General features: G+C 45.9%; 1 protein-coding gene across 2 annotated transcripts in view; it reads right to left on the bottom strand.

The window, feature by feature from the left end:
* Window positions 1-9,576: 9,576 nt before the first annotated feature.
* Window positions 9,577-20,325, bottom strand: part of HELQ (helicase, POLQ like) — a 40,017-nt gene continuing 29,268 nt past the window's right edge. For both annotated transcript variants that reach the window (XM_080924668.1, XM_080924669.1), the window contains 6 exons: window positions 18,924-19,081; window positions 17,710-17,808; window positions 15,112-15,285; window positions 13,782-13,895; window positions 12,236-12,370; window positions 9,577-9,982 (listed from right to left, as the gene is read on the bottom strand). In XM_080924668.1, the coding sequence (XP_080780794.1) occupies window positions 9,845-9,982; window positions 12,236-12,370; window positions 13,782-13,895; window positions 15,112-15,285; window positions 17,710-17,808; window positions 18,924-19,081 (818 nt within the window). In that variant the 3' untranslated portion in view covers window positions 9,577-9,844. The remainder of the gene's footprint in view (window positions 9,983-12,235; window positions 12,371-13,781; window positions 13,896-15,111; window positions 15,286-17,709; window positions 17,809-18,923; window positions 19,082-20,325) is intronic.

The raw sequence follows: 20,325 nt of genomic DNA, 5'->3' as shown, positions 1-20,325 counted from the left end.
TCAGTCACCTTCTGTCAAGCCAAAAGGGTTTGCCTCTGCTTCAAGAAAGCAAATGCCAATTGGTACATCAGTCTGTGCCCAAGCCTCCTCTTGTCCCCGCCTGACTCCCTCAGTCCCCTACTGTCATGGAACTGAGCCCCGCTGCTTCCATCAGCCTTGCAATGGGTCAGCATAGCCGACTAAATGGCTCTTGCGCAGTGTTGCACCTAGTGCCCAGCTTTCCCAGAGTGATGACCGCTGAGGGCATGAACTTCATCTCCATATGGTTCTGCCAGCATTGTGGTCACATCTGTCATCTTTCTGCCTTCCCTAGATCACAGGGGACACCAGATGAGAGGGCCGAGATGGCTCAGCACAAAACTTGGACCTTTTGGGTTTCTTGTGACTGTTTAAGATTGCAGTATACGGATGGCGTGGCTCATTGCCCCTTTTATGCACCTCAGCGGGGGCAGCACCTACGCCCCCTCCCTCCCTCCCCTGCAGATGCCTTCCTCTTGATTTATCCCAGACGCTCATTTCTCCTGTCCCTTCAGCATCTATTTCATGGTCCATCTCTTTCACAGCCCTTTTTCAAACACTCCATCTCCCGATTCACTCACCCTGGTACACAAAGAATTTATCTTCCTCACCCTGGCTGGTTTTGTTCTTGCCACGGCTCATGGTTTGTGTACGCGTGCTTCACTGCATGGAAAAGAAATGAGAACAAGGTAGCCCACCGCTTTTGTTCCGTACAGTGGCCCGAGCCAGGCTAACGATGCTCCAAGTGTTTGTACCTGGTAAGATGCATTTAACTGTTTGCATTGGGCTTCCAGTGACCTTGACAAATTTCAGCAGAATTATGTTGAGTTTCTTCATCAATTCTAGGGCGTGCTGTGGACTTTTATTATAATCTTTAAAATGCTTACCGGCTTATACACTCAAACTAGCATGTTATTGTACTTTTTATGGATGGGTCTACTGCCTAGAACTGTTCCCCATTTTATGTCATCATAGAGTAATATATCTAACCACAGACCTCCAGGATATAATGTACTAGCTCCTGTGGCTTCTGTCTTCTCTTCCTCCTCTTCCTCTTTCTCTTACTTTCTATTTTTTTTTAAAGATATGGTTTCTCTGCATAGCTCTGCCTGTCCTGGAACTTAGACCAGGATGGCTTGAAACGCAAAGATCCACCTGCCTCTGCCTCCTGAGTGCTGAGATCAAAGGTGTGCACCAACACCACTCAGATATTTTTCTCCTTATCCCCCCCCCCCCACAGTGTCTCACTATGTAGACCAGGCTGGCCCCAAACTCACAGACAACCACCTGCCTCTGCCTCCTGCATGCTGGGATTAAAAGGATGTGCACCCTACCTGGCCCTATCCTTATTTTTAAGTTTATGCATATGGGTGTTTTGCTTGTATGTCTGTGTATCTCGTGCATGCCTAGAGCTCACGGAGGACATAGAAGTGAACCCTGGTTCTTATGAAGAGCGGCCAGTGCTCTTAACCGTTGAGTCATCTCTTCAGGACAATAGTCGGTTCCCAAGTTGCTGTTAGCTTACATTCTTTCTTTCTTTTTTTTTTTCTTTCTTTCTTTCTTTCTTTCTTTCTTTCTTTCTTTCCTTCATTCTTTCTTTCTTTCTTTCTCTTCCTTCCTTCCTTCCTTCCTTCCTTCCTTCCTTTCTTTCTTTCTTTCTTTCTTTCTTTAGGGGGATAGGGGAGAAAGGGTTTATTTGGTTTACACTTCCATATCACTGTTCATCACCAAAGGAAGTCAGGACAGGAACTCAAACAGGGTAGGAACCCAGAGAAGCTGATGCCAGGGTCAAAGCTTACTTACCATGCCTGGCCCGGCAGGCTTGTTTGTTCCCCCCAGCCCCCACCCCGCAGCTTACATTTTCATAGCTGTATAAGTTTTTTTATGATAATGTATCTTCTGCCCATTTTTAAGAAGGAAAAATACTTTGAGGAGCTGTTCTGGAGTAGGCGGCTCCTGAAAACCCTTAGGAACCAGCAATCTGGAGGCCTAATGAGTTCCCTGCTTCAGCAAAGCAGCCACACATTAAAGGACATGCCAAAAATGTGCTGTGGGGTGTGGGACACCATTCCAAGCCGGCAGTGCCATCCACGAGATGTTGGCTTTGGAGGCAGGGATGACGAGAGAGTGGAGGGGTTGTGGATTCTTTCTTCATGGTTTCAGAAAACCTCGGAGGCCAGGCGACTTGTAGTAAGGATGGAGTCCCAAGGCCAGCGTGGGAAGCTGGTAAGGCTGGGTTGTGGTAGGGACAACGAGATACTAGATATGTCAGAGCCATGAGATAGCTCAAGGAGGGCTACCTCCGGAGACTAAAACCAGTTCAAGAGAGACTGTGTATGTAGGATGCAACATATAAAGACAACCCATTATTATTCTGCTAAAGGAGCACAGCATAAAATGACTCCTAATGGCACACTAATCTTCCAATAGACCACTGCCTCTCTCAACCCTTGTCTAGGTGACAACTCACACAGAGACCCACATTTGGACAATGTGTACGTGCACGTATACACACACACACACACACACACACACACACACACACACACACACACACACGGGGCAGGGTAGGAGGGAGGGAGAGACAGAGAGACAGACAGACAGGAAGAGAGAGAGTTGAATGGGTATGGAGGTGGGGGAGGGAAAGGAGAAAAAAAATTGAAGAAAGAATAGTTTGATTCGGGGATCTTGTACCTTACTGAGAGTAGAGAGGGCTTCAGATACAAAGCCAGTATCAGAATTGATTCTAAAAATGGATATATTTCTATTTATATTGGGTGCATTCAATATATGGTCTTTCTTCTTTTCTTCCTTTCTTTCTATTTTCTGTTTTGTTTTGAGACCATCATGCCACTCTGGCTGGTCTTGAACTCACTATACAACCCTGGCTGGACTTGAACTCACTATACAACCCTGGCTGGCCTGGAACTCAAAAAGATCTGTCTTTGTTTCCATGGCAAGTGTGTCTGACCTTTCAGATTCTAGCTCCATGAAATATCTTAAATAGTTCTATGGCTGAAAGAGTACACCATGCTCAGTCTGCCCTCTTGATCCACTTCTTCCAAACACTCATAGGGCAGTGTGTTAAATACTTTTCTATTGCCATGATAAAACCCCATGACTAAGGTAATTTATAAAAGAAAAAATTTAATTTAGCTTATGGCTTGAGAGTTAGAGTCCAAGATGGCTCTAGGAGTAAAGCCCTGATGAGGCAGGAGCTAAGAGCACACATCTCCCTCTGTAAACAAAGGCAGAAGAGGCACAGTGGGAATGGCCCCAGTCCTTTGAAACAAAAATCCTGCCCCCACCCCCAGTGACACAATTCCTCTAACAAGGCCACACCTCTTAAACCTTCCCAAACATTTCCACCAACCGGGGACCAAGTATTCAAACATGAGCTGAGAAGTGCCATTCTCATTCAAACTATTCCAGAGTTGACTATCATCAAGAGCAGAACTGGGCATGTGGTTCACCTCTAATCCCAGCACTTAGGAGGTAGAAGCAGGAGGATCAGAAAGTGAAGGCCAAACTTGGCTACATGGTGAGTTCAAGACCAGCCTGAGTATTATGAGATTGTGTCTCAAAACAAACAACACTGATTACAAAACAATTGTTAGTGTGACTGAATGTGGCTCCTGGCTGTTGCCCTATTTAAAGAGAGATGTAGATTGACTTTTAAAAATAGTCATCTGACCTTTACATACAAGCTATAGTACACACAGACACACACAGACACACACACAGACACACACACACACACACACACACACACACACAGAGAGAGAGAGAGAGAGAGAGAGAGAGAGAGAGAGAGAGAGAGAGAGAGAGAATAAGCAAGCTTAGAAACCTATTAAGGAAAACAAAAACAAACAAACAAACATAAAAAGAAGCTGGCATGGTGTCACATGCCTTTGATCCTAACACTTGGGAGGTAGAAGCAGGTGGCGATCTTTGAGGTTGAATCCATCTTGGTCTACATTGCAAGTTCTACACCAGTCAGAGGGACATAGTGAGACTCTCAGACTTCTGGGCAAGCCACACTTTGAGTAAGATCTCAGATGTCTGCAGGAAGGAATCTTCAAGATGGTTTAATGCAAAGTGTTTAGTACACAGGAAGCACATGGCCAGAACTCTCTAAACAGAGGCTTGGGGTCCCTCTTTCTAGTCAAGGAAACTAATAAGAGAAAAACATACTTGTCAATATGATTATATGACACTGGAGGTTGTCAAAGAAAAGCAAGTATACTTTTTTTTTGTACCCCTCACGTTACTCTTGTCAGAACGGGGCAGGCGTCAGAGACCACAATGAGGCGTAAGTGGGCATGTGCTCAGAGCTGGGAGCACAACTGAAGCTGTCCTTCCACAGTATTTCCAAGTAAAACCACTGTGGAGACCACTGAGTGTGGCAACACTTGAAAAGTATTCCTGCCAACAATTTGGGTGTGTCACAAGAGTAAGTCTTGTTTTGGTGTCTAAACTTACAGTGTAAGGCAAAAGAACCTTGGTGATTATAAAGAGCTCAGTGGGGTTAGGTAACCTAGAAATATGGCTGACAGCCAGGAAGAAAGAAGGAGGAGGAGGAGGAAGAAAAAGAGGGAGGAGGAGGAAGAGGAGGAAGATAACCTGAGCTGTTGAGATCATTCAATAGGGAAAACCATTTGCTACCTAAGCCTGATGACTTGAGTTCAGTCTCCAGGACCCCAGTAAAGATGGAATAAGACACCACAGTCATCCTCTGATCTCCATGTATATGCACTGTGCTGTGAACCATGTCTCTGTAGTAGTAACAAAACCCACAAAAGTAACGAAAAGAAAACCTGAGGGCTGGAGAGACAGTTCCACAGCTAAGAGCACTTGTTCTTGCAGAGGACGCAGGTTAGGTTCCCAGCACCTGTATCGTGGTTCACAACCACCCAATACTCCAGTTCCAGGGTACATGAGACCCTTTCTCTGACGCCTGCAGACACCAGGCCTACCCATGGTATATTTGTATACATGAAGACAAGACACTCATACACATAAAAATAATGCTTAAAAAAGGGAATTGGAGACCTGATGGCATTTTGGGAATGCTTGCACTTTTAGGTTTGTGATCCTCATATGAATGTAAAGCATATTCTTAGATATTCAGAGCAGGTGGGCGACACTGTTAAGTTTCTATATCTGGATCTTTAATACCAAGGCAGTCTTTGTTCTAACATGATTGACTGACTGTACTGGCTGGTTCTGTGTCAACTTGACACAAGCTGGAGTTATCACAGAGAAAGGAGCCTCAGTTGAGGAAATGCCTCCATGAGATCCAGCTGTAAGGCATTTTCTCAACTAGTGATCAAGGGGGAAGAGCCCAGCCCATTGTGGGTGGTGCCATCCCTGGGCTGGTAGACCTGGGTTCTATAAGAAAGTGAGCTGAGCAAGCCAGGGGAGCAAGCTAGCAAGTAACATCCCTCCATGGCCTCTGCATCAGCTCCTGCTTCCTTGACCTGCTTGAGTTTCAGTCCTGACTTCCTTTGGTGATGAACAGCAGTGTGGAAGTGTGAGCTGAATAAACCTTTCCTCCCCAATTTACTTCTTGGTCGTGATGCTTTGTGCAGAAATAGAAACTCTAACTATGACACTGACTTACCTGCTTTTTTAACCCCCCACCATGAAGCATTACCTGCTCTATCATTCTCTACCTACTGTCCACGTTCCTTGTCTTCTTATGAAATCCCAAACAAAAACCTGGCAAATGGGTGAAGCGTGGCTGTGCACTGAACTAGGAAGAACTATCCCAGGGATCTGGCAGTGAGGACCACCGTGCTTTGATCTTGGAGCTACAAATGAAGTCAGTCTAGAGCTGCCTGGCATGGCAAAGGCCGAAAGTACTGCCAGTCAGGCATCTCGGCTTCTAGCTGCCCTTAGATGTGCCTGCTGCTGCCCACAGTCCCAGGATTTGGATAGTAAATTCATTCCTTTTTGCTTAGGTTAGTTATCATTAGATTTCTGTCACACGAAAGGGAAGCCATGCTTGCTCTAAACTCTGAAATGTGTTTGGGTCTGTGATTCCCTGCTAATGTACTTTTCTAGAATTAAATTATTTTACTTCCTTCAGGCTTTTAATATCTCTACAGGCTAATGCCCACAATAACCCCCGCAACAGGTGCATCTCCAGTGCCTTAATTCACTCTGGTAGGCACCACCTCCAGAAGGTCCCATTACTCGCCGATAGTTTCTTAGTCACCTAAACACTGAGCCCTCAACACAGGGCCTTTGAGTCTAAAGAGGCACACTGTTATCACTATCACATGTACCACAGTCTAGACCACACTGATAGGGGGTGCTGCTCTGGGCCTGCTACTGTGAGGGAACCCCGCTCCTCCTCCCACCTCTAATTTTAAGTTAGTAAACTAATTTTGAATTATGAACCTCTCTCTTACTAATTTTTGAGCACTCTAGAACCTCACCTAATTGGGAAAATTAAGTAAATAAATTTGGGGTTTCTAGGTATAACAAGACTGAAGAGGGTTGTCCCTGCTGGCAGCATCTACCAGATGTTCAAAGCAGCCAGCAGGCTAGCCAGCTGCTCTTTTATGATGCTAGGCTGTGATAAACGGTATGTGCAGCGATGTCCAAGCTTCTCCTAAACCATTAGGATGTCAGACTTTGGTGTGGGTGCCAGGATAAAGGCAAGGCTGGGGGTGTTGGGTAGCAGTTTCCTTTGAGACTGCAACATTCCACTGTAGATTTATGTTAAGATGATATATAATCGAAAATGAGAGAGATAGGCGGAAAAAGGTTGAGGAATGGAAGTGGAGGCAGGAGGTGGGGAGGAGATTCTGAGAGGAATCAAGATGGAGCTGGAAAAGGAGGATCTAGATCCAGGTGGACTTAATTGGCTATAGGTAGACATGAATATTTTTAAGGGTTTCTATAGGTCTTTTTATCTCATATAGAAGGACAGTTTATATCTTTGCCCATTGGATGTAATCTTATTGTGTAGAGGGTTTGTGGGTTGAGAATTTAATATATAAACCTGCTTGAAAAGCTACTGGGCTTTGGAGTCATGTTTGTGCTTGATGGTGGAGGAAAGGAACCCTGGGTGGTTGTATCCACCGGGGACAAAAGCAGCAGAGTGGGTAGAGTAAATCACCTGGGAAGGGAACAGCCTGGAGAGGGTGGCTTGTGGACCAAGTGACAGAGTCTATGCGCTCAGCTCCACACTGTAGCAGTGTCCACGGAGTGAGACTGCGGGGGCCAATAAAAGGATAAGCCATCCTTTTAATATTTATAGTATTCCACCTCCAGAAAAGCTCCTTAAGACAGAAGGGAAACTCAGAATAGCCTTAGGAAGTCCCTGAAACTGACCAGATTCACTAGGCTCCTCCCTTTCAGAGTAAGCAATAAAGGTCAACCAAGGTGCAAAGATGCAGCCCAGCCCAGGTGCTGAGAGGAGACTTAGATGAACTGAGCCAGCCACTGGGCCACTCTTCAACCCTCTGACAAGCCTGCAGGCTGTGAAGAGTGCTTTGGGTTCCCAACTTTATGAGCTGTCACGTGTGCTGGAGTGGGATTTGGTTGTGTAGCTGTCTTTCAATCATTTCTGCTCTTGTAAGTAACCCCAATAAAGCTCACTGGTTCACAAGTGGGACTTTGGTGGGATCTGCACTTAAGTCTGTTGTGGACTCCTTATCTAGGTTTAGTAGACATGTGTGTTGTCTCCCCAAGAAAAGTCTTGTCACACAAGAGGAAAGAAATACTTGGAAGGGAAACTCAGACAGAGCCACCAAAATAATCGAAAGGTTCTAGCAGGCCCCAGTATGGTAAACATGGCTCTGGCAGACCTTACCCTACTCTTTCCCTCTGCCTTGTTAAGAACCATTAGGTTATATTCCTGAAGCTAGCCACAGGGTCTGTTCCCTTATTTGGCCACTTTCTCCTCCTGAGGTTGACTACCAAGGTCCAGCTATCAAATTATTAAAGTCCAGGAATCAAAAAGCTCCCTTTCCCTCACCTAATGAACATACCCAGTTAAAACTAAACACCTCATCCTAACACAGGGTTTCCCCTTGTACTTTATGGGTCACATTTGCCCTTTATTCGTAGGCAGTCTTTTGTCCCTTTGGGGTAAATGTCCCTTCCCCCTCTCCCATGTTCTCTTCCTTTCTCCCTCCTCCTCTATCTCCTGTCTTGGTCTCTTATTTCCTGTCCTTTGTCTCTCTGGGACAAATCTTTGTGTTGAGAACTTGGTCATGGTGTGTCTTGTGCTGATACCAATCCCTTCAATAACATAATACATGCATGACCGGGACTACATGGGTCTGGATTCCTGATTAGAAATGAACACTCTATGACCTCAGACAAGCCACCGTAACCTTTCCAGTTCGCTCACCCATGCAGTGAGGAATTATCCTGCCCACAGTTCCAGGATGGCTGCTGGTTACTTTCCATAGCGGCAGCTTCTGACACAGTAAATACCGTGTCGGTGAGTGTGGTGTTAACCGCCATGTTAGGACACAGGTGGCTGTGAAACCCTCTGAAAACTTTCCAAGTTGCTCAGGTGATCAGAACTTACCCAAACCAGCCCAGTGCTTGGAATGTTGCTGGGCCCCATCTTTCCTTATTCTGGATTAGCTGCTAGACAGTTCCTTTTATTTTTATTTAACGTGCATGGGTGTTTTGCCTGCAGGTGTGTGAGCCACAGGTACTGTGGAGACCAGAATGAGGCGTGGGTCCCCTGGGGTCAGTTATGGGTGTCGAAGCCTGGTCCTCTGCAGGAGCAGCCAGTGCTCTTGACCACGGAGTCCCTCGACAGTCCTAGATTAGTTCTTCACTACACTTCTGATAAAGGAAATGCACTTAGGAGATTCTTGAAAAGAATTCTTTCTGGTTAATTTTAGTGTATGTATGTGTGTTTAGTCATTTGCAAGTTGTTTTTTGTTAAAATAAAGTTTATAAAATGAAAAAAAGATTCTTCAAATTGTTGATGTGGTTCTTCCCCACATTCTTATTCTGTGAACAGTGGCCGATGCTAGGTGGTGTAGGAACACGATTAGTGCAAATCTCAATCACTCTTGAAAGCAGTAGCAAAGAAGAAAACAGCACATAATGCTTAGATCGGGAGCACCCTGCAGGGTTACAGGGATGAGTATGGGGTAACCCCATAGATAGGATGTGAGCAGTGTGTTGGCGCTAGAAGTATGTTAGCACTTTCAGAGAGTGGTGATAACTTCCATCAGGACCACAGGGGTTTGGAAATCACTGATGGGAGAGATGAGGGTGAAGGCTGAGTTTACAAAGTAGCATCACAGCGCGCTCAGCACATGTCAGCACGTATCAGCATGTCAGCAGGTGTCAGCAAGAACAAGGCACTGGGAAAAGGAAGAAAACAGTGAAAGGTTTGACCAGAAAGCCAGGTTGGGCATCCCGAGGAAGACTGAGCAGGAAAACGTACAGGAATGGAGGAAAATGGCTTATCAGTGGGACTGCTCAGTGATGGCCGACTTAATCATCCAGACCGCCTTCTAAAAGTTCATCCACAGGTTTTAATGTATAATTAAAATACAGATACATTTACACAGGGGATTTTCAATAAGATATAATAAATAAGCCAAACTAAAAATCATTCATCAGCAGCTTCATGGATTTTTCCTTTGAGACGGGGACTCCCGCAGCCCAGGCCTCCAACTCTGTGTAACCGAGGCTGACCTTTGACACTCACTGTCCCTCCTCTGCCTCCCACATGCTGGGACACATGTGCTTTCCACCACAGTTTACAACCCTCCAGCTTCTTCTTTCTTGGGGGAGCTGAGTATTTAACACAGGGCCCTAGGCATCTCAGGCAAACGCCCTAGTACAGAGCTGTGTCCCCAGCATGGCTTCCTGTACTTTCAGAGTTGGAACCCCCAAGTCCAGGGAGGTCTGCAGGCAATCTCAGTAATTCTTCTGCTTCTTCTTGCAATGCCTCTGCCTTTTCATGCAACAGCATCTGCAATTAAAAGACCAGTCAGGAGGCCAAATGTACTTGGCCAGAGAGTTGCCAACATTTTATGAGAGCCTGAGACCCGGGTACTGACACATTGATGTTTAACGCTGGGACTGAAACACCGAGACTGAGAAATGCCCCCAGAACCAGGCATTTCAGTAACGGAGCAGGGGTATTTCGTCAGAACCTCTTTAGCGGATCCCAGCGTTCAGTCCAAAGATAACGAGCTTACGCACACACAAAGATTCGTCTCACAGAAGACTCAGGCACTTAAACTTAATTTATAATCTATAAAATTTCAGAAAATTTTGCAAAAATTTAATTAGCTCTTGAAACTGTTATCCTTTACATGTATATTTAATTAGCTCTGCAAACTGTTTAATTTAGTGCTTTTAAAAGCCCATAGTATTGCAGAAAAATGTTTTACTAAGGCTCCCACAGAAACATGATTGGATCTATTACCCTTCTTACTAAAGCTTCTACAGTGGACATTACTGGATCTGTTATCCCCTCCCCTCTGTGTGCTTCCTCTTCCTCCTGTCATTTTCCCTCCTGTATTTTTTGTTTAAATTAATTAATTGATTAGTTAACGTGTACGGGTGTTTTGTCTGCATGTCTGTGTAAACACCATGGCTCCTGGAAGCCAGAAGAGTTGGCCAAATTGCAGAGACTGGAGTTACAGATGTGATGGCCATGTGAGTGCTGGAAGTATGAACCCAAGTCCTCTGGAAGAGCGGCCAGTGCTCTAACCACTGAAACACCTCTCCACCCCCTTCCTATAGCTTTTGAGATAGGATTTCACTATGTAGTCTAGGCTGGCCTCAAATATGTATTCTGCCATGCCTGGAGATATGGTTAATTTCAAGGACAGCACACAAGGAAGAGAGTGCTCACAAACACTGCGCAGCCTGCGTGCTGGGCTGCCTTTAGTTCTCCTGGGAGGCAGAGGCAGGGGGCATCACTACCCACTCGAGAACACCTTGTCTGCTGGGACACAGTCCATCCTGGACACTGTCTCCGTGAACACACAACATATCCCATTATGGACCACTGCAAAGGTCAGCTAAGGCAACGCTCAGAACATAAGTTTTTTTTTTTTTTTTTTTTTTTTTTTAAAAAGCAGTTCTGCTTCATGTATGCAAATAATTGTCTCAGTCAGGGTTTCTAATGCAACAAAAGAACATGACCAAAAAGCAACTTGGGGAGGAAATGGTTTGGGGGCTTATACTTCCATATTGCTATTTATCACTGAAGGAAGTCAGGGCAGGAACTCACACTGTGCAGGAACCTGGAGGCAGGAGCTGATTCGGTGGCTATGGAGGGGGCTGCTTACCGGTTTACTCAGCCTGTGTTTTGGACCACAGCCCAGGATCTGACCACCCAAACGGGCTGGGCCGTCCCCCCACAATCACTAATTAAGACAGTGTAACAGCCTGATCTTGTGGGGGTGTGCTCCTCACTGAGATGACTCCAGTTTGTGTGTCAGGCTGACACAAGGTCGGCCACCGCAGTAATGCACCAATGACATTTTAAACAGCCATGACCAGGGACGTAATGGCTTCACCCGCAAACAGAAGCACACCAGCAGTCTCAGAAGGGGACTGAAACAGCGCACTGCCTGTAGCTACAGAATGCAACACACAAGAGAAACCCTTACTTCAAACGTGTGAAACTAGCGAAGAACTGGCTGGCTCTGGGCAGCGCGTACGTATGTGTGGTGCTAGAAATCTCAAGAGGTAAAATTAAACTCAACACACTGTGATGTCTTGGTAGTGCTCGTCAGTGAAGGAGCGTGCAGGTGGAAAGACGAAAGGTGGGCATGCTGAAGAGAGGACCTCCGTGAGGAGGCTGTGGAAGAGAACCGGGCTGCCAGTCCCCAGGTTTCAATAAAACCCCAAAACAGCATTCATTTTTAGGGTCTCGGCCTCTGTCTCTGTTTCTCTCCTCAGCAATCCTGTGTCAGAAACAGGTGTAGTATTTGTACCTGTGGAATCTTCGTACACGGGTCTTTTTTTGTTTTATTTTAATTTTGTTTTATGAGCATGAATGCTTGCTGCATGACTGTGTAAATTGTGTGAGCCGTGCCCTGAGAGGTCAGAAGAGGACATCAGGTCTCCTAGAAATAGTTACTGAGTGCTGTGAGCTGCCACACAGGTGCTAGGAATTGAGCCTGGATCCTCTGGAAGAGCAGCCAGTGCTCTAACCACTGAGATACCTCTCCACCCCTGCTACATGGTTTTTGCAAGGCTTGCTCACCTTGGCTGAGGAAACGATCTGCTTGGCTTGCCGTCTGGACAGATTATCAATTGTCTTCACCAGCACTTCTGGGTTGGCATTGGCTAAGTGCATGACACTTCTGTAGCCTGCGCTATATAGTTGTTTTGCTCGACCCTAACGTAGTAAAAAAAAAAGGAATACTATGACTATTTGGGGTTATCAAACAACAACAACAACAAAACAAACCCACATGCAACAGAGAGAAATAGACAAAGACAGCAATGAAAATATAAAGCGATGACAGCAGAACAGTGCTGAGCTTTGATGCTGTGTTTGGGAGGCTCTACTCTGCCTGAGGGTAGGTTTCCACACAGTGTACATCTGCTGCTCAGCTGCTGAGACAGAACCAGGAACGGAACCCAGCTAGACCCTCGGGAACTGCGTGTGCTTCCTAAGTAGAATGAAAGCAGATGGGAAGGACTGAAGCGGATGGTGGGCTGCTAACAGGAAGCTGAAAACCAAGCATCCTCTCTTCCCAAAGTCTTAGATAATGTGAACAACCTTCCTGCCGTCCGCCATTGCTGCACTGGGTACAAACTGACAGAACGAATCTTTACTCCAGCAGAGAAAGAGGAGCTGTGGTTAAGACACAGGATACTGGGGAAGAGCAGACCCCAAGTTTTCATAACGGAGATCTGCCATCACAGCCATCTCTCAAACAGCAATGGCTTCCTGGGAGACTTGTGGGTGATCTGATCTGGGATCAGCTGAGTCTCATGTCTAGGAAGGTCTGGAAGGGTCTGGAAGGACTGACTGAGGGGAGGACCCTAGAAGAGGCAGCACTTTCTACTGTCTGCGAGCAGCCCAGGCACAGAGAGGCTGGAGGGAAGCCGGGCAGTGGTGGGGCACTCCTTTAATCTAAGTACTCAGAGGCTGAGGCAGGAGGATCTCTGACTTGGAGGTCAGCCTGGTCTGGAATTCAAGGACATCCAGGGCTATAAAGAGAAACCCTGTTTTGAGAAACCAAAAAGAAAGGAAGGAAGGAAGGAGGGAAGAAAGGAAGGAAGAAGTCTGAGGGAAAACAGGGATAGGGAGGGATGCTCTGCCTGCCCATGTTGAAGCATGGGGCTCTTCTACACCTTCCTTGTTCCTGAGTGACAGAGGCTTATTTTAACTAACAGTGCTTATGGCCTTAGCTTAGGCTTGCTCCTAACTAGCTTTTAACTTATATCAATGTCTGGTTACTTCTCAGTTTCACACATCTGCCTTCCTGAGTCTGGGTGGCGGATCTTCCTGCCTCTCTCCCAGAAGTCCGGCCTATTCTCTTCTCTGCTACTGGCCAAAGGTGATGCTCTTACACATGCTGTCACTGACTGCATCCACCCTGTAGGGCTGTCACCATCCCTCGCTGGGGACAGTTTCTTTGTTTACATGTGCTGACCCCATCGGCTCTGTCCCTCCGCAGGACCTGGAATGGTGCGTCTCTTTCTAGAGCCTGTCATGCAGGAACTTGTCAGAAAATGGCACAACTTTATTTTTCTGTTAGGAGACATGAGCTCAGTCAGGGAGGCAGGGTGAGGCTGACCTCTAAGACCCCCGTCACTTCCATGAGAGGGATTAGCTCCGCCTTCACGCAGTACGCCAGTTTCTTGGTGAGTTCCACCAAAAGGGCTTTGTAAACCCAAAATTCCTCCAGCTCCTGAGCAAACAAAGATACACTGATGTAAGTTATGTATTTTATGTAATTGACATATTTATCTATATAAGTTACTCCTAAGTATTTTTCTGGCTTGGATGGGCTGCGTGGGTTAAGAGTGATCCTCCCAATTGCCACAAAGCATGGGGGACCTTGGGCGCTTGATGAACTAGGTTTTGGAGGAGGAAACAAAGCTTAACATTAAGAAAAAAAGTTATTTCTAACAAAAATTTCAGGAAGTGTCTATACAGTTCCATTTGCCGAGTGACCATAAACAGGTTTTACTTGTGGGAGTGACCCAGAGACAAAGTATTAAATAAGGACAGAATCAAATACCACATGATGTTCAACAAAACATTGCAGCTCCCGAGGACATGGTGTGTGGCTTGGCGGTTATCATGTCAACTGTCCTTGAGAGATCTACGGATGAGTGAGGCCTGGGGCCCTGGCGCTGTGTGCTTGTACACAGGTGTGCAGACAGGCTCCATGAGAGACCCTGTCTCACGTCTGCACTGACAGCAGCGTGACAGACTCCAGGACAGCTGCCGTACAGTCGGCGCTGTGCTCTGTGGGTTCTCCCGCCACGTGGGAGAAGGTTCACTAAGTTTCACTACTAATCCTGGTTAAAAAGTCACCACCACTAACACAGTTGCTGAACAGATACCAGAGTTAAAGAGCAAAAATTCACCATCATTAGCACATATAGTACAATTAATTATTCACATTCATAGCCTACAGAGGTTTGAAATAGGAAAATTAAAATTAAAACCTGGTAAAACCTGGTGAGCTAGCTGTGGTGAGCACACCTTTAATCCCAGCACCTGGGAGGCTGCCATATAGATATATATTAATTTATCATCACTTATATACACATACACCTCCATGTGGAGCCCTACCTGCCCGACACTAGAAGTAAATGTGTATGTCACTGTGGCTGTCCAGAAGATGTGGGACTGAGCAGACATGTGGCCACTGATGAACTTGGGTAACTGACCAAAGTCCTCACCACCCCTGAGTCATCACACAGAAGCCAGGTTGTAAAGGAACCATCAGCCAGGCCCACTGCTGTGACTTAGGGATTTCTGCATCATTTCCATGAGCTCCCACATAGTCCTTGTGTAAAAAGGCAGAAACTGAAAAAAGGCTTTAAATAAATCTGTGTGCTTTGACAGAAGAACACAGTGACTCAGCAGGGAGGAGACAATGGTTAACTGATTACCTCACAGAAATGTAACACACAGGATGAGAAGGAGGCAGCTCCCATAAGCAGACTCTGTATGTATCCTCGGGGCATGTTAAATTTCTCAGACACACTCCAAACGTTGGTCTCTTTCAGCAAGGAGTAAAGGACAAAAGACAGATAGAGTCTGTTGACAACGTTCTTGTCCACCTTCTAGAAAGACATAAAAGGGGCCTTAAGTGGGTGAGGCTGCAGCTGTGACAGGGACACAGAAGCCCCTGGCTCCCAAGGTCAGGTGTTCCGAGTGTAAGGACGCTCGCTGTTCTGGGGAGGAGAGCAAAGCAATGCTCAAGCCCAGCATCTGGCGCTCACAACTGCGACTTGGGATGAATGTGGTTAGTTCAGGACCCGTAAACGATGCCAGCCAGGATTTACCAGGAGCCCTGAACTTGCTGACTGGAATCTTCATAAATGAGGACAGGACAAGGAGACACAGAAGTCAATAAAAAGAGAGGCTCAGGTCAGAGATTCACTTGTGAGCTAAGGAGCTGCCATGGCCGAGCCACACAACTAGGGAGGACAGGGCGGGCTTCTCCTTGCAGCTTTGCGGCTTACCCAAGAAGCCAGTGTAGTCTCGAGCTGAGGAATCAGGTGAAGCCTCACATATGCTAAGGGTGTGCTCTCTCCCTGAGCTGTCCAGTCACCCGCCCAGTTGGTAGTGTTTGTTTGTAGCAGAGTTAGAGTGAGAACATGGAGGGAACAGGGAAGGCGGGAGGCATGGAGGCTCCTGTGCTCACAGAGAGGCAGAAGGGACCAGGAATGGTAACACTCAGAGCTGCTCCATCATGGGAAGAGATGGAGAACCTCTTCTACACCAGGCTGGGAGCGATGTGCTTTACAGCCTGGGGACCTTTGCACTTCTCATGGGCTTGTTTTCTCAGTCAATCCTGAACCTATTTTTATGGAAGATGTCACATGGGCTTTACAAAGCCCTTTGATGCATCCATATTGTGAGAATGGGACTGAGTTACTTACTACCAGGAAAAGCTTTACCAAATTGTGCCATGCTTACATGTGCCTAAAATAAGAGACTGAGGACCAGACTCTCAATGTTTGAACCGATATGGGCTTGTGAGGTGTGTGGACTGGAACTGCCACACAGCACTGTCTGGATCCATACTCTGCTGGGAGTTAGGGAGACCGCCACGGGAACTGTGCTGTTCGTGAGCTGCATTTGAATGTTAGACAAACACACAAAACTAAATGGTCTAAGCTTGTCTATACTATAAACAGCAAGGGAGTATGCTATGGTTTCCCCATGGTCATGATAAACAGAGTTCCCAAAGCTGAGACAGACAGGAAGAAGCTCCCCGTGGTTTCTGTTCTGTGTATCGGCTTTTGCCTGTGGTGCCAGTGATCTTGTGCAAAGAATCTCATCACTCGTGTCAAGGTACCACGAGAAACAACATCACAGATGGAGTTGAAAGGGGAGAGTGGTCCCAGAGTGCATCATTAGTCAGACGTGATGGTGTGCCTGTACCCCAGCACTTCAAGGCCCAAGTAGGAAATCGAGACCTGAGTTACAGAGCAAGCCCCTGTCTGAAAATGAAAACATAAATAACATATGAAAAGAATATTGGGATAAAGGAGAAGTATCAGTGGATTTTGAATTACAGATTCAGCATGTATATAATGGACCGTCCTTTTAGAAGCATAAGCTGAAAAAGTATATTGAATTCTGGCATTTTTAATGTGCTTTTACCATTAACTATATATTGAGTTAATGTAGGTTAATGCTTAGAATGTAATTCCAAAGCCAGGAAAAAAGATGGAATTGTTACATGGCAGGACAGATGCCCTAATGTCTATTCCAAGATTTTGTATGAAGAAGATGAAGGCCGCTGAGACGGCTCTGAGTTTAAAGCACGTCAAACCTTTGCTCAGGTGTGCACGGCTGATCACCGGAGCCTGACGCTGGATCCGTGTAAAGGCAGAGAGCGGAGTGGGGTGGGGAGGGGGAGAGAGAGAGGGGAAGGAAGAAAGGGGAGAGAAAGAAATCAAACTCCACAAAGCTGTTCTTGGACCTCCGCGTCAGCGCCGTGAATGAACACACACACTCATTACGCTCCTGTGCACACACATGCTCAAGCAGGACAGCTCAGATGGAGTTTCTGGGAGGCACACTGGCTTCTTTAGGGGATGGAAGCTTAGTGGCAGAATGCTCAGGTGGCCCAGCCAAGTACCGGGTCTCATCAGCACCACACACACACACACACACACACACCCCCATCATATATAAATCTGTATGCATAATATATATTACAAAACCATTTCGTGTTCAACTTATATACACAGTTATATGATATTATAAAAATATTTTATAATATAAACTTAACAGATTAGTGTGGAGGATTTTATTTTATTTTTCTCTTTTCAGAGACAGAGTGCCAATGTGTAGTACTGTCTTGCCTGGAACTCACTGTGTAGACCAGGCTGGCCTTGAACTCACAGAGATATACCCACCTCCACCTCCCAAGCACTGGGAAACAAAAAGATCAAGTCAGTAAAGGAAATGAGAAAAGGACACTAATTTTCTTGAGTGACTATTAGTAAGAACATAAAAGAATGATACGGCACCTTTCTGATGGCTTGTCCTGATGCTTTCTTCCCAATAAAGCTTTCAGAGATTCCAAGAAGAGCAGCTACATTTTGCTCTGCTGGGCTGAGCTGACTAAACTACATAGAGAAGGAATGAATAAACACATGAAAAAATACAACTGTAGCTTTAGACGTCTCATTTCAGCCAACACCAGTGTTAATTCTGAGGGTGCATCTCCATAATTTTAATGGACAAGAGAAACCCCACAGCATTTATAAATATTACAAAATGATCATCACAAACAGGACAATGTTCCGTCAACACCGGGCTACACAGGATGGTGGTCCCACAGTTCCAGGGCCTGGAGACGGCACAGCTGACGGCCGTGTGAGCCCACGCTGATGAGCTTGCCTTGCTGCACCCGGACACGGCTCCACCACTAGATCACACACGCCTGTGCATGAAGACTAGGCCATGGGTACATTTTATGGACCGTGACTGTGTTTAAGAAGGGTCCAAAAGTAACTGTGCCATACAGGACTTGACATACGTATGTAACATCTTAAAAATGACATTACAGAAATTAATTTCCTGAAATTAAAAAGCTGTAGACTGGGGGCTTGAGGTTTCAAGGTAGAAACACCCTTCTAATGTAACCTGTGTATTCATTCAGCCAGGCTGGCCATAAAAAATCATCATAGTATGTTATTCTACCAACTGGTTTTCTCACACAGGGCCAGCTCTCCTGTGGGACTGGCTGTAAAATACACGCTCTTGGTGGGCTGGAGACGGCTAAGTTAGTAAAGAGCTTGCTGCACAGGCAATCGGGCACTGGTCATCCCAGAACCGTGCAAAAAGGCGCCATTGGAGTCCTGCACTGTAATCTCAACACCGAGGTCAGGTCGGATCCCTGGAGCTCAGCTGCCAGCTAGCCCACACCAAGTATGGGCTCCATGTCTCAGTGGGAGATCTGTCCCAAAAACCAAGGTGGATGGCTCTAAGGGAGTGACTCCACAGGCATGTACAAGCATGCACATGACCTGAACACACACACACAAATATTTTTCAAAACCTGAAAGACATACACATTTGTGTGAATGCCACAATAAGCCATGGCTTTTTACGATTCATATATAGTAGCCTAAATAAGGAAGAGAAAGAAACTCAAGACAAAAGGCCCAATTCCAAGTGTTTCACCAGGTCATGTGACAAAAGTCCACCCAAGTCTACGTGAAAAGTCCTGTTCTCTCACCTGCCTGAAGTACACCATCCAGTCGGGCTCAGACTGAGCAGCGAGGTCATAGGGCGTGGTCAGATAGACCAGATGAAGAAGGCTTTCCAGTACAAGTCCTTCCAGACCTTTCTTCAAGTCTCTATACAGAGTGTCACAGTAGGTCAAATCAATGGCTCCTAAAGAAATACAAAAACACAAATTCAGGACGTGCTTGGGCACACTCTCAGCCAGGGGTGCTGTACATGTCTGTCTGTCCCAGCCACAGCTACACAGCCAGCCCTGGGACAGACTGACTTGCATGAGACCCAGACCGTCTGGATTAGTTTGATGAGCACGTTTATCTAGCCTCTCAGAGTTTTCCTCTCCTCAGCTTTCAGAGACAACAAAGCAAACACAACTGAGTCACAGACGACAAAACATGCCGTGGAATTCTGGGCTTTGTTAATTGGAACAATTTCTATACAAATAACGTGAATGGACACGAAACAAAGATATTAAAATATTGGTGTGTTCACACCTGTGGTGTTACAAAGCAATAAAAACGGACACTTTGTAAGGCTGAGAATAAACAGAGATGTGTTTGCTTTACTTGTTTGCTGAGCTCAGCGAAGGCCTCGTGCATGCCAGGTGTCCTACTCCTGCATAGACTTCAGTCCTAAATTAAACCAGTAATTCCCCAAATTCTCTTCTTTGAAATAGTACTGGAGGTTATTTTCATAGTATGCATCACATCTTAGACCATTCTGATACAACTACTCTATTTTTGGTAATCTGGTTAAAAAAAAAAATTCAACGTGTACCCAAAATAAATTGAGACACTGTTTATAAGTCATGTGGCTATTTATAATTAGAAAAATCACAAGCAATGCAAATGTTCATAAATAAAAAGATGGTTAAATAATTTATGTTCCAGCCATATTTATGGATGAGTACAGCATAAAAGGAATGTGGGCCAGGACTTTAGTGTGAGCCCACAAATGGTCTCACTCAGAGGTCGAGCCAGGACTGTACAGTCAAGGTCTGCCTGAACCACGGGAGGCCAGCGAGCTTGGTCAGCTTCTGGAAACCCAGACTCGAAAGTAAATGAGAGCTGGGGATGTAGCTCAGGGGCATTGTGCCCGTCCAACACACATGATGCTGTGGGCTCATGGTATTTCATAAATGGGCATGATTCCATTAAAAAGTGAATGATGTACCTAAGTACACATATACCTGTGCAGAAAAATATAGTCAGGTGCCACCTGCCAGGGATGCTGCCCTTGTGGAAACACCAAAGAGATACCCAACATTAGATGATATGATCTTTCTGAAGGGCTGTGATGTATTATCTGATATGTGGTGGGCAGGTGTGTCTGCAAGAGTAGATCCTGAGCTGGGAACAATGGGAGTTCCTGAGGGGTCTAATGAGACATGTGTATGG

This window comes from Micromys minutus, assembly GCF_963924665.1.
Source record: "Micromys minutus genome assembly, chromosome: 11".
Classification (NCBI taxonomy): domain Eukaryota; kingdom Metazoa; phylum Chordata; class Mammalia; order Rodentia; family Muridae; genus Micromys; species Micromys minutus.
The sequence above is the reverse complement of the archived record's forward strand: the minus strand, read 5'-3'. Positions and strand labels throughout refer to the sequence as shown.